The following is a 14,420-nucleotide window of genomic DNA, read 5'->3' on the forward strand; positions in this document are numbered from 1 at the left end:
AAAAAGCGCGTGCGATGATGTTTACTGACGTCATGACGCGCAGTGATTTGTGTTCACTGCATACGTCAATAAGTTCCTTCTACATTACGTCTTTGAAGGTTTTTTTTTTGTTTTGTTTTTTTAAAGTTAATTTTTGTAAAGTTAATGTTAATGGAACTCATCTATTTAAATTTCATAATTATGATTACATAACGTGTATTATAAAAGAAATTGAAATTAATACGTCACAGCGACTGACTCATCTGGCATGGGGGGATGCCAGATGGAGTTTTCCAGCACGGCTGAATTCACCGGAAATGCCTATCCGGTGTGCTATAATGCATTATTAGACTATGATTACGCCGAGACTTGATTCTACCTTTTAACTAATGATAATGCGTGATATAAGACAATGATCTATAAGATACATGGTTGGGAAAGACTAAATGGCATGGTTATGTACATTGATGCAAAATTTAATTCGAAATATTACCATTTTTATTTACGACACTGACCGTCCGTCTCTATGTCTGAGGTGTGGCATTGACTGACATAATAAGTTTGTACATCGCTGAAACATGACTGATACACCTTAGCCCGAAATTTTGAAATTGTAACAGTTGTATTTATCAAAGGACTAAAGAAAGAAGACAATTGACCCCTAAACGTATCTGGCAATGCCCGGAAAGGTACATAGCCGGCATGCACTATACTGTCATCGTGCGTGTTGAACATTATGGCTGTAGTTTTTCCGAAATTATTGGATAAATAAAGAAATCAACCAAAAAAACCCAGCAGAGTTGATAGGTTGGCGTTGTTTGAGTTTTGTCTCTTTCATCGATCGCTTTGAATACATTATTTATACTATTTCAACCAACAGATCAGGAAAAGAATGTGTACAGGGGACCATGACGAAACAGCTGTGATTAACTTCCTTGTTAATTGACTCAAACGAAACTAATTTGAATCATGAACACGTCTTATAGTTATTTACATATCTGTGCTAATTTTGTCGGTAAAAATGCATAAGGCTATGACTTTTGTGTCAAAATATTTGCTATTATTTGCATTTGCAACTTTGAGCTAACCCCCAATTTAAAGTTAACTCCAAATCACGTGTACACTTCAGTTATTTAATTTCCTGATTAAAAATGCCACTTCAATAATTATATGTTATATTTCCTTTTTCAAGCTGTTCTTGCGATCGCATTGTTGAGATAAGAGGAAACTTAGCAGTAAACATCCTGTTTGTAAGAGCTCTCTTGACTTTGGAAAGTACTTTAATGATTCAATTATGCAGTATAAAAACTGAAGAATCATTGACATGGTTTACGTAATACTATTTATGATATAAGTATACACATGTTAATTAAATATACTATATAAGTTTTAGAAAATTTGGCGGAAACAAAGAGTTTCTTGCTTTTTGTACCACATATGACATTGTAGGATTTTGCGAAACGTGGCAGACCGCGGATGGAGAATTCGTTGATTTGAAGGCTATATAAACTATGACTGTCCCTGATCATCGAACGCGCACGCGGAGCAGGGGAAGTAACTGTTTTGTTAAGAAGCAACTATGTGACACTGGGGTTATTAATTGAATTAACAATGAGTTCATAGAACGAGGAGAGATTGCTTCAACATTCTGTTATATTTTTTACGTATATTTCACCTGTATTATTTTTTCAAATTGTATTATATTCGGTGCAGACTATGAAACTTTGTTTTGAAATTAAGTATATCCCTAATATAACTTTGTCTTAAAAGTGAAATATATTTTAATCCTAGCATCATGTTTATTTTAGTTTTACCGAATGGTCTCACATTGCAAGCTTTCAACATCAGTCGATTCAGTTGCGCCTTCCCAAATAACCTCACTGACCCATATAGCCGTTCTACGTGGGAACATCAGCTACAACAGTAGCGCCCGGATCTCCAGGCTAAAAAGCAACCTTGTTTCTGTAAGTCCCCTCGCTCCGTTATATAGTCCTGATACAGATTTAGGTGATCCACAGACCACAGGCAACTGTATTTATCTGCAGACGGACTCTGTGACATATAATATAACACCTCAAAATGCATCTAGAACGGCCGACTTCATTTTCAGTGTACATTCCTAGCATGAACTGGGAAACACATGTAGACCGACGACCGAATTAAAAGTTCATTGTCTGTAAGTACGCTTAGCTTGATGTGGTTTAGGTCGAACCTGTCAACCCTGTTTTTACCTTCCTGAATACCAGTGGTACAGTTTTCATTACTTAAGATATAACCAAGTAACGTTTGCTTAAATAAATAAATATAAACAGCAGATGTTTTTTTGGTAAAGTTAAGAAAAAGAGACTAGTACATCAAGCTTAATGACATGTGACTGCGTAACCTAATGAATTTATATTTCAATGGTAGGTAAGCTTCGAAGTGTAATTAGATTCAAAGCAAGATGCTTGATTTGCAGAAAAAAAAAACTCGAAATGGAACCGAAAATGTTAGACAAGTAAAATTGAATAAAAATGGTAAACATCATAAATCTTTGTGGCACGCAGTTATTGATCAAATTATTTTAGGTATGTTATCAGTTGGATTGACTTTGAATTAATGTTTGACAAAACGGTAATATGTATGTGTCATTATCCGCCTAATTTACATTATGTTCTGACAGATATGACAAGGGAAGGCGGTTCTGATAGTGCGACAACAGAAGGTAAATGCTTATATGTAGGATTGGGTTATGTAATCCCTTGCAATCGTGTAAAAGACAGTTATAATGTTTTGCTATCAATAAGGTTTAAAATGAATTAAAACGACAATACAATGATCCCCATTTTTACAGCGAAGTAAAAATGAGACAATCATAAAATATTAGATCTACTAGTTCATGTCTTTCTTTTTGTTATGTGCCGTGGAGTGCTCGTATTGTGCCAAATTTTGTAAACAAGTTATACTAAGTTTCAATTATTTGGTACTTCAAGACGTTTATGATATGTACTGCAGACAGCATTATCTATATTTCTAACTGTAGCACTAAATGAGACACACTATAGGTTGATGAAAAACTAAAGGTTTTGATAATTATGCATTGTTGTATTTAACTCATTTGACTGTCATGATCGCGTCATCACAGAACGGGGTATAATTTGTTTACAGATGCTCAAATACGTGGCCACGTGGCCATTTATAAAAAAACTATTTTATAGAGGCTTATATCTTTTAACTGTACATGAATTATATGCTTTTGTTTTAATCTATAAAGTCAAATGAGTAGAAACATTACGATCAAATAAAAAATATTAAGACAATTTCTATGGTTATTATCACCTAGTATGTTGTTTTGAATTAAAATCTATATTTGTATTTCACATTTCTAGGCAGATGAACAACATATAATTAAAGAAAAGCCTTCGATGAATGTCATGTTTTGTTAATAAATGCTGGTGTCCATCATAACAAAACGAATATTTCACAACATTATATGATAGATGAATTTATTATCTACCTAAATATTCTGTAAAAAATACTGTATTTTTTAACTGAAAAATACAAATGATCGGTCAAAAAGTCCTGCATCACACAATGCAGCTTTCTGTTTCCATGTACACACTAGACCGGGACTACATTTTTCGATCATACATGTTTCCGCAATTCCGCCATTCATTGCAACACTGGAAATGCAGAAAGAAATGTCAGACATTCTATCAGACAATCCAAACAAACAAAAAACAAATATAGCCAGACACACCTCGTTGTTGGCAGTACCGGCTCGATCGGATGACATCGCCGCCCAAATACAATCCAATATCGCAAACTACATGTCCGAATAAATTTCCTGAAACACTTTCTCGGGACGTATCATTCAAAATGCTCGGCTACGCAACTGTAACATCAATATAAACAGATCGCCACAGAAAAACAATTGTGAAGGGTTCGTGTAATCTCGTCACTCCAGTGACAGTGACCGAGTGTCCTTAAAGTTATTCGTTCCATGAATAAAACTCACATTTACCAGTTCAACAGTTCGACCGTTTACTTGTTTTAAGATTGCGGACGTTTACTGGCGTTTTAGTCAATTCATAAGTGACGACAGAGTCGCGTGAATTATTTATATTCCTGTGACATTCATATTTTGTATTGTACATATAAACTTGGTACTATTCTGACTAGTTGCTGGCGTTTTTATTGATTCGATGAAACTATAATAGAAAATATAAATGAAATTAAAATAGTTTGCTGTTTTTATTCAGAAATAGTTTGAAGGTATATAAAATGAAAATTTTGTTAGTCGGTTGATCCGTGGTGTTGTATCACTTCGAGCTGTTTGTGGAAGAATCCGTATTGCACGAGATTCTTTCACGAGCAGCTCTAATAGGTACAACACCACGGTTGAACCGACTGACATAATATTCCCTATTAAACATAGCATGTATTGTTAGAGAAAAGGACACCTACATCACACCATTTCTTTATTCTGAGACTTATCGAGTTGGTATCAATACCGAGTGACGGATAAAGACAGGAGGATCAAACGGGCGTTATGAAATATTGTTGAAATAGTCTCTGAACATCTCCTATCAGGTAAAAATGTCCACGAAAATACGGCACTTGTTTTGTTTATGTCCGCTTTCTTTGCAGATTAAATCCCTCCCCCCAAACATATAGAGACTCATGGTGATTTTATGCACATAAGAACTGTTTATAAGAGGAATAATAACAGTATGTTCTTCTTTAACTCATTTTAGACAATGGCCCTCAGATTGAATTTCAAAGGACACTTCCGGATGGAAGAAATAAAACAATTATATGTTGACAGTTCAAGTACTGACAAATTCCAGGTCTTGTGTAGGGCGAACAATGTGAATCAGTTGTTTAATATCAATACCTTGGTCGGCCCTCATACCAGATATGACCCCTATTGAGCATATTTTGGACAAGATGGAGTCAATAGTCGACATTAACAACTTTCATAATTTAGCAAACGCTCTCAATTTGAAATGACGTCATTAGACGTTCTGTTCGGTCAATGCACAAGCGCATTATTAAAAAAATGAACATCAATGCTTTCCAATTGGCTCGTGTAAATCTTTATGTCTCTCGTTATTTGAATAGTGAATCAAAGCTCATTTTTGTTAGACCCTTAAATCTCATTTGAGACCCCCCCCCCAAAAAAAAACAAAAAAAAAACAAAAAAAATAACGACAACAAAAAACAACAACATACAATCAACAACAACTAAACAAAAACAAGCAACTTGGTATAAGTTATCAACTGCTCAACATATAAAACATCACACTATTATTTTAGAAATAATATATCAAAATGTCAAAAACGTAAATGAATTATTTCTTGGCATCGTGGTATATAAAACGGCGTGCCTAGATAAAAGAGTAAACACGTAGATTTAAATGAGAACTTATAATTTCAATGACGCACTGGTCCTGGTCTGGTGCATGGGACTGTAACATTTCAATTCAAGTTTATGCATAGTGGCTATCAAACGATACTGCTATTTTATGCTTTTGAATGATTATAACGTTCGATAATCATATAATCCTCAATATAATGACCACATTTTACATTTTTCAGATACTGGTTTGAAAAAAACTACAGATGGTGTAACGCAGCGAACTACTCAGACTGGTGTGTTCTATTAATTAAGGACAGTTACTGTGATAAATATTCAAAGATCTTTTCATTTCAATTAATGCATTGCGGCATACATTTAATTTTTCCAGATTGATAATTCGATTGATATTTATTTAGCATTTTATTTGTACTTTATTTGTTATTAATAAGAGCACGAAAACTGCAGCGACGAATTCAGCAATCTAAAAATCAAATATAAACCAATATGTATCAAGGGGCCGAATGTTAACCTGTTTTTTAAAGCTGATAATGTTGCTGCCATATACTCATATCACAGTCATTTTATTGCGTAATGGTTCCATATAAAATAACCGAACTCTCATGAACGAAGTTGAGGTAAAGGCCGGAAAGTTAAGTTAAATTAATTTTATTTAATAAACACATCAAATGGATACCTGATATGTATACATACACTGTTGTAAAATGCTTTCTTTATTTATCTGTCCAATTCCTGAGTTGTCTTTTGATTTCAGCTAACTATTTTGTAGTGATGTCGATGACGAGCATTTCTGTTCTGGTAAGTAAATAAATCTTGTCGTAAACCTGTAAGAAATTATATTCAATTGTTAATAAGCCTTTAAAAACCTTTAAAGGCAGTTTTTTGTTAATGAATATTAACAGAAACGTTGGATTTCAGGAAAAAAACAGTTTTTTTTAAACTAAATATGACTTGATGCTTAAAGAATTTATCATTATTAAAACGAATTATAGATATTTGTAACCAAAATATCAGTCCGTTATTTACGCATTTTGTTTTTGTTTAACGATATTTTTATACACTTCTGTTTCAGATGCTTTGAACAAAAAAGTTGAAATGGCGGAAAAAGCTGCTTTTAAACCGCTGGCTGTTTTATTGCTTTATTGCTTTATTATCTTGAACTTTAACATCATTTGATCTGTACATTGGTATTAAGGATGAATGATAGTCTGTCAAAGTACACTTTAACAATCTGTATCAATTTTATTAAACCAGTGTCTGTAATTTAATTAGTTGCATGTATTTTTAATTAATCGGATTATATTGTAAATATAACCTGTTTCCATTGTAAAATAGCGGTATTATTTGGAAAAAACCGAAACAAATCCTCTGTTTAATTAAGTCGTTTCTACTGACAATATTTATTTTTTTAACTTTTATTAATATTTTCTTCTGAAAAAAAATTGCTATTTTTTTATTTTTCATTTGCGATCAATAGATGTTCACTCACTTTTGGTGTTCACCTCGAAAATTGTTGCATTCTTATAGTGAACCAAAAATGTTTGTTTTACCTATTGCCTTAAAGGATTCATGATCACAGATATTTAAAGTTTAAAAACAACGCACGGAAATATATGCGAACAAAGTAGTCTTTTGAAAGCAACTAGAATCGGATTAACTTGGTTTTTTATCTGAAAATATTCAAAACTGAACACCGTTTTAAACGAATCAAATTGATTTCCCAACGAAACCAGGTTATAACACTAAAGATGTCGTTGATATGGCAGGGTGTGTGTTTGTAAGCCAACGTACTTTGTCCACTCATTAACAGAAAAAAGGGTTGACGTCTAGGAATAAAGCTTAGTATGTTTCAAGGCCACATGCGTGGAGGAATGCTTTGCTAAAGATTTCGGGTATGTAAGATTAAGGTAAAGGTCACCGATACTTAAAAAGTTACACGTTTACCTCTCAGTAACTGAGTTATATATTTTATCGATATTGTTGGTTTTGTTCAAGTTATGTTTGAAATCTTGAAGGGCTGGGAATGCTCGATTTTCGTCACGAAGATAAAGTAGAAGTATTAAAAGAGTTGGACAATAGCTGAGATCTGCATGGGATGTTGTGGATATTTCCCAAGTTACGAAGGTGATAAGTGGTTGTATTTCTCGCACGGGAGGGTATCATGGCTGCCATGTAGGGTGGAGCCATTCAATTAAACATCTTGTTAAATACTTAAAAAGTTACACGTTTACCTCTCAGTAACTGAGTTATATATTTTATCGATATTGTTGGTTTTGTTCAAGTTATGTTTGAAATCTTGAAGGGCTGGGAATGCTCGATTTTCGTCTCGAAGATAAAGTAGAAGTATTAAAAGAGTTGGACAATAGCTGAGATCTGCATGGGATGTTGTGGATATTTCCCAAGTTACGAAGGTGATAAGTGGTTGTATTTCTCGCACGGGAGGGTATCATGGCTGCCATGTAGGGTGGAGCCATTCAATTAAACATCTTGTTAAATAGGATGAGCTTCTGTTTGCGTCTTCTGTCTTTTAATGGTTTTAGGGTAGTTTCCATGTAAGGATTGTTTCAGAACATTAGACATGTTGCATCGGAAATAATTCTAGCGGCCTCGTGTTGAATTGTTTTATAGTTCTTCTTCTTCCACTTGCGAGATATTGTCCACGGCGACATCAGCGTATGCGACTAAGGGTCTGAAAAAGGTTAGATATAAAATATTTCTAATTATCTTCGATTAAGCAGGAATTGGTGAGACTTCATTATATGTATTCTCTTCAAGGCCTTTGTTCGACCGACTGAATATGTTCAAAGTGTGACACTCAAATGTAAGGTAACTTCTTTGATCCGTGTATTATCTATGAAAACAGGTAAATAAAAACATAATTAGAATATTGTTTCATAATCGAGGATCTTCGTTAACAACATTGTTCAATAGTTGTTTATATCTTTGTTGTTTTTTTTTTTAAATTGAAAATTAGGACAAATAATACATATAAATAAAATAAAATAATTTAATTAGTTCACGTCATTATGTATATGTTATATTGTTTTAGTTCATTAAGGTCACACACAGATAACTTGTTATGTAACAAGTCATGCAGATTGTGCTATATAGAGTAGTGTACTAAGCTTGTTCTTATTTGCATCAGTTAAGAGATCAGTTCTATTCATAAGAAAGCCATTGACATAAAGCTTTAAAGAGCTCCGTGAAATACTCCGTAGACCAGCACGAATCAAATGAAATATTTAGTAATAATTACAAATAAATGATCATTTGGTGGCAATATGTTTGTATAGTATGAAATTGAAGTATAATAGATAATATGCATATGCAAGCAATACAAGCGATGTCACATGCTGTAACATTATAATACTAAATGTTTTTTTAACAAATGTCATACAGCAGAATATAGTATACTTTTGTTGATTAAGTATTATAGAAATTGAATTTATAAAAAAAACCCCACAAAACTTATTAATTATTCTCAGTTCTTTAAAAGAAAATGTACACATTAAAATTTAAAAGTTAAGCTACTGGGCTTGTTTCTGTAGTGTTCATATACACTATATTAAGCACGGCAAAGTATCTTTATAAACAATAGTATGCTTAATGTGCGAGTGTCTGTGTAGTAAAAAATTAATAATGTACGATTGCTAATTAAGAATATCCCTAAAGGGTTGGAAATAAATCGATACCAACGGTCACTATGGTACCTATACAAAACAGAACATAGCCATATGCAGTTAACATACTATTAAATATCTCATATTTATGACACACAATTTAGAAAATGTTTCCATATCATACGACCGTATGCCATCTTCGTCTGCAAAATAACATGTTTCATCAATGGATGTTTGATATTTCCAGCTCATTTTTTTTCTTTAAAAAACATCAGCGACATGGCGATTTCAAAAATTGAAAAATAGCAAAGACTAGTTACTGGTTTTAACTTTAATATTTAAGGTGACCGAATACCATTCAATCAATCGGTATTGTTGGTTTTCTATTTTGGAAAGTGAACGTAAACATAAAATAAACAACGCATAGCATATGCTTGTAGTTTTAATGATTTTCCCATTCACAAAAAAGCGTTATTGATAGCAAACCATGAGTAGCAATTGCATAATGACATTTTGAAAACAACAAATAGACATCAAGCCGAAGTGTGCCAAAAAACGGACCGTTATTATGTTTTTCAACAATTGAACAAATATCTATGCTGAATAACATTGTGGAAAACATTACAAACTACTTTACTAAGTACTTATCCAAATGTGCATTAATAAGGTGTTTCCATGCTTATAGATCCGGGATGCAGGGAAATATATTACCAGTAGAAATATCAATGTTGTATGCTATTATTGCCTCGGGTTAACATCGCTCACCCGTGTTAGAGTACCGTGCTAGTAGTTGTTGTTGCGCAACTCCATCGTAAGTGGGATATGGCTTATCGCTGATATGTGTATTTCATATTAACGAATAGTTGTGGACGAATGTATTTGGGAAATAAAATAATGAAATGTAAACAGTTTTCAATAAAGATAAACGTGCCCAACTCAATAATTCAATTAAAACAGGTACAAACCAACCAGTCGAAAGTTCATAAATAAACCCTGTTTTTAGACACAGGGCAAGAACCCAAATGATAATGAACTAGAGACACAGGGCAAGAACCCAAATGATAATGAACTAGAGACACGGGGCAAGAACCCCAATGATAATGTACTAGAGACACAGGGCAAGAACCCAAATGATACTGAACTAGAGACACAGGGCAAGAACCCAAATGATACTGAACTAGAGACACAGGGCAAGAACCCAAATGAAAATGAACTAGAGACACAGGGCAAGAACCCAAATGATAATGAACTAGAGACACAGGGCAAGAACCCAAATGATAATGAACTAGAGACACCGGGCAAGAACGCAAATGATAATTAACTAGAGACACAGGGCAAGAATACAAATGATAATGAACTAGAGACACAGGGCAAGAACTCAAATGATAATGAACTAGAGACACAGGGCAAGAACCCAAATGATAATGAACTAGAGACACAGGGCAAGAACGCAAATGATAATGAACTAGAGACACAGGGCAAGAACGCAAATGATAATGAACTAGAGACACAGGGCAAGAACCCAAATGATAATGAACTAGAGACACAGGGCAAGAACACAAATGATAATAAACTAGAGACACAGGGCAAGAACACAAATGATAATGAACTAGAGACACAGGGCAAGAACTCAAATGATAATGAACTCGAGACAAAGGGCAAGAACCAAAATGATAATACGAGGGTTGATCCAGAATTACGTGGACTTTTTAATAATTCAAACATCATTTCACATAGAACATAAAAACTTCACATTCAATACATATAACATATTCGACATAATTCCTGCAATTTTCAGAGCAAAACATTGAATTTTCGCTGAATTGCAATCAAATTACGTTACATGGTTGAACCCGACCGGCACCGTCCAATGACGTCAATGACGTTGTGCTCATAAAGCGTTATATTTTTTCGAAGTATTACCAACCAACACTGACACATGGCGCGTAATCCACTGCATATATTATAAAAATATAAATAGATAGAAAAAATGATCCCCTAAATCGTATCTTAAAACTCTTTGCACTTCCGTATCCTGCCCCAACGATGCTTTCTTCAACAAAAACCGTCAAATGGCGATCCCCTCTGATGACGTTCTTTACCGACATCAAAAACGTCGTGCCACTCGTCTTCATTTGGATTTTTCCTTATCGTCTTCTATGGAATATCATCATTCTCTTAAACGTTAATGCCAGTTAAATACTAATGAACGAAAAATGTTGCTTCATTTTCACCTCGGCCATCATTATCATAATCTGTGTCCATGTTTTCCCCAATTAAATGCAAATTTTCATCGTCTCGCGCTTCCACAAAGTCCGATGACGCCATGTTGTGTCCTAGACTGTGCTTGTAATCAAGTCAGAATATAACAACTTTCAAACGTAAGAAACTTAAACAGTATATTAGTATGAAGTCAACGTAGTATGTGACATAATTTGGCGGAATTTCATAGATAAACATGGAAGAAAAGCATGTTGTAAGAGATACATAAAAAGATTGTAAACGTTAAAATAAGACGGTGTGCCGACCGTGCGTTCCGTTTATTTTACATTCCGTAATTTTGCAATACTCATTAATTTACAGACCTAAATTTCATACCGTCTATGCAGAATACTTTGAATAAGATATTCATGAATTAAAAAATCATTTGGACGAAAAATATAGAAAATATGTAAGAAGTCCACGTAATTCTGGATCACCCCTCGTAAACTGGAGACACAGGGCAAGAACCCAAATGATAATGCACTAGAGACACAGGGCAAGAACTCAAATGATAATGAACTAGAGACACAAAATGTTTAAATACCACATAAACAAATACAAACAATATGAACTGTATTGCATTTGTATTGTTATAAAAAAATAAAAATATTTGAATTTAAGTGTTTTATTCTTTCATATCAGGTGCCATGAAGTACAAGATACAATTGTTAGTTACTAATGTAGGATACATTTGCCTCTATCTTGTATAAGTATTATTTGCTTGTGACTTTCAGAAGACATAAACTCGCGGTCAATGAGGGTTTATTTATAAAAAAATATTTATTAAAATGTCAAAGATATGTTATGTTTTGTGTAACTGTATTATTTCATTACACCATTTGTGGTTAAAGTGCTTGCTTTTCTATCGTGAACTCAAAAGTTACGTTACCTTTGTGTGTAGTTCGCCGTCAAATTGTTGCGTTTTCTTTAAATACTCCTCCTCTCGAACTCCGAGCCCGATTTCTTCTAACCTTGGCGTAAAGCTTCCTTGTGTAGATACACTCGTATAATTATAACATGTTAGATGCAACTATAGTTGTTATGCCAAGCTTATGCCACTGTACCCCTTGGGTAAATGTTAGTCCATCGAACTTATCTTTTCTGTTTAAACGTCTTATTGAAAACCGCTCGCTTTTACATATAACTCTGATATGAAGCATCGTTATTAAGTGTGAACCAGTGGACAACATTGGTCTTGCACGTATTTCTAAATAATACGGACACAAAACCATGCAAAGCTCGGCCGTGTCCTATTCAAGTTATAAACGTGTATCACAATAGAACTACTTTCTTTCAGAAGTGCCTACTATACTTCAAAAAGATATACACGTGACTGAACCGTTTCACAAATTATATTTTGTGCGCGAATGCCGGACACCAAAGTTTCATCAGAAATGTCTTTACTTTTCGGCATCGCTATATAAATTAACGTTTGTAGAAAAGGCAATGTAGTTTTCTAATTCAAAAACTCTCAATGGTAATAATTAGAGTATATAGTTCGTGCATCTGTGTAAATATTGTCTAAATTAAATAAATGTGAATGAACAGTATTCTTACGCACTGTTTACGAACTTAAGCTGTCGTCCATTTCGAATAGTTTAGCTTTGTTATATTTATAATATCAAGGCCTTATTCAGTCCGTGCATTTGTAATATAGTGCACTAGTTTATATAAACCATGCAGAGCTTCGCTGCATAACAACTCATTAATTTCCGCAAAAGTGAATCGAAACCACTTCAAATCAGAGTGACAACTCTTGTTTCTTATGACTTCTGCTGTGGGTTGTTTTCTGGTGACATGCATACCAATGCTGGATGCACCAAGAACGGTTTCCTTACTGATAAAGAATAAGAGATGTTTCCCTACTGATAGATATACATTTCTGTTTTGTAATTTATGAAGTAAAACAAAACAGCAACTGAAAGACATTCATTTAAACAGAAGTTGATAAATCAATGTCTTACATATTTCATTTTTCAAAAGCATTTCCGACACTTTTCAGCAAAATAGATCTTTTCCTTTTACATGTTTGAAATAATAATTGACAACATAGCTCTATTTTTGACTTTAGATGGTGTTTAATCATTATCATCTTCACATTTTTTCCTCATTAAGTCTTAATTATTTAACATAAACGAAACCCTTGAAAATGCACAATAACAGGAAACCGTCTAAAATAATTAATTGGAAGCAATGTCTCAAGTGTTCTTATTTTAAAAGTATATTTTACGTAGACTTTAATTGAATCCTGCAAGCTTACATACATCTGAATTGTACGCTATGTGCTGACTATTATTTTAAAAAGTTGGTTGAAATACCTTAAATACACCTTGTAGTTATTTCAAATGACATATACCAAACACTTATCCGTCTGCTTATGCTCATTAGTAAAGGATTCATTAAAATTGTTGTATACAATTTTGTATAAACGGTAGAATCTAAGTCAAAATTTATTAATGACTCAGCTGCACTGTTCTGAGAAAATTAAATGCGTCTGTTGTTGATTTTGTGGTTGGATTTGTTGTTGATTTTCTAGTGACAATATCAACAAGTTCGTAAAAAGGCTCATTACATAAATATGAACTAGAGGTTGATTTAAGAACTAATAACCGTTTGTTTCCATGCTCATTAAAGGAATAAAGATACATATTGCATTAACCTCACAATAACAACAACTTTTTTCCATGTAAAACGTCTAAACGTACACATGCGAGATGGAACAAATTAGATTACTGTTCATTTGTAATAATTGAACATTTTTAGCTATGTACATGAGAACGAGACAAAGCTGAAAATAAAAATAGGAACAGAAATTCTTTCTCTTAGTTGTAATCCATTGCTATTAATATTTAATTTGTATATGTAACAATGTTATATAGTATGTGAAATTAAAACTAAATTCGATGTAAGACTCTAATTCAAACGGAGTTACAATAATGATTAACCGCAATGACAGTTTTAAAAAAAACCCCTTAAACTTAAGTACTGTTTCGTTTATTTAATCGAACTGCTTTTATTTTGTGTGCATGAAAATGTGTTTTGTGGAAGCAGGTGACAATGGAATGATAAGGGAATACCTTAATGAAGGTCATTGTATTGGTGTTAGCTTTAACTAGACAAGTGTAAGATCCGGTTGATATTTTAATATATTTTAATCATTCACCACACTTGACTTGAGCTAGCACAATTATGTAATTGCA

General features: G+C 33.4%; 1 protein-coding gene across 1 annotated transcript; it reads left to right on the plus strand.

The window, feature by feature from the left end:
• The first annotated feature begins 1,796 nt into the window (after positions 1-1,796).
• Positions 1,797-11,871, plus strand: LOC128235824 (probable serine/threonine-protein kinase DDB_G0278845). The gene is made up of 4 exons (XM_052950618.1): positions 1,797-1,943; positions 9,962-10,256; positions 10,356-10,642; positions 11,863-11,871. Exons 1-4 carry the CDS (start codon positions 1,797-1,799, stop codon positions 11,869-11,871), a joined length of 738 nt encoding a protein of 245 aa, XP_052806578.1.
• Positions 11,872-14,420: the final 2,549 nt, after the last annotated feature.

This window comes from Mya arenaria, chromosome 5 (genome assembly GCF_026914265.1).
Source record: "Mya arenaria isolate MELC-2E11 chromosome 5, ASM2691426v1".
NCBI lineage: Eukaryota > Metazoa > Mollusca > Bivalvia > Myida > Myidae > Mya > Mya arenaria.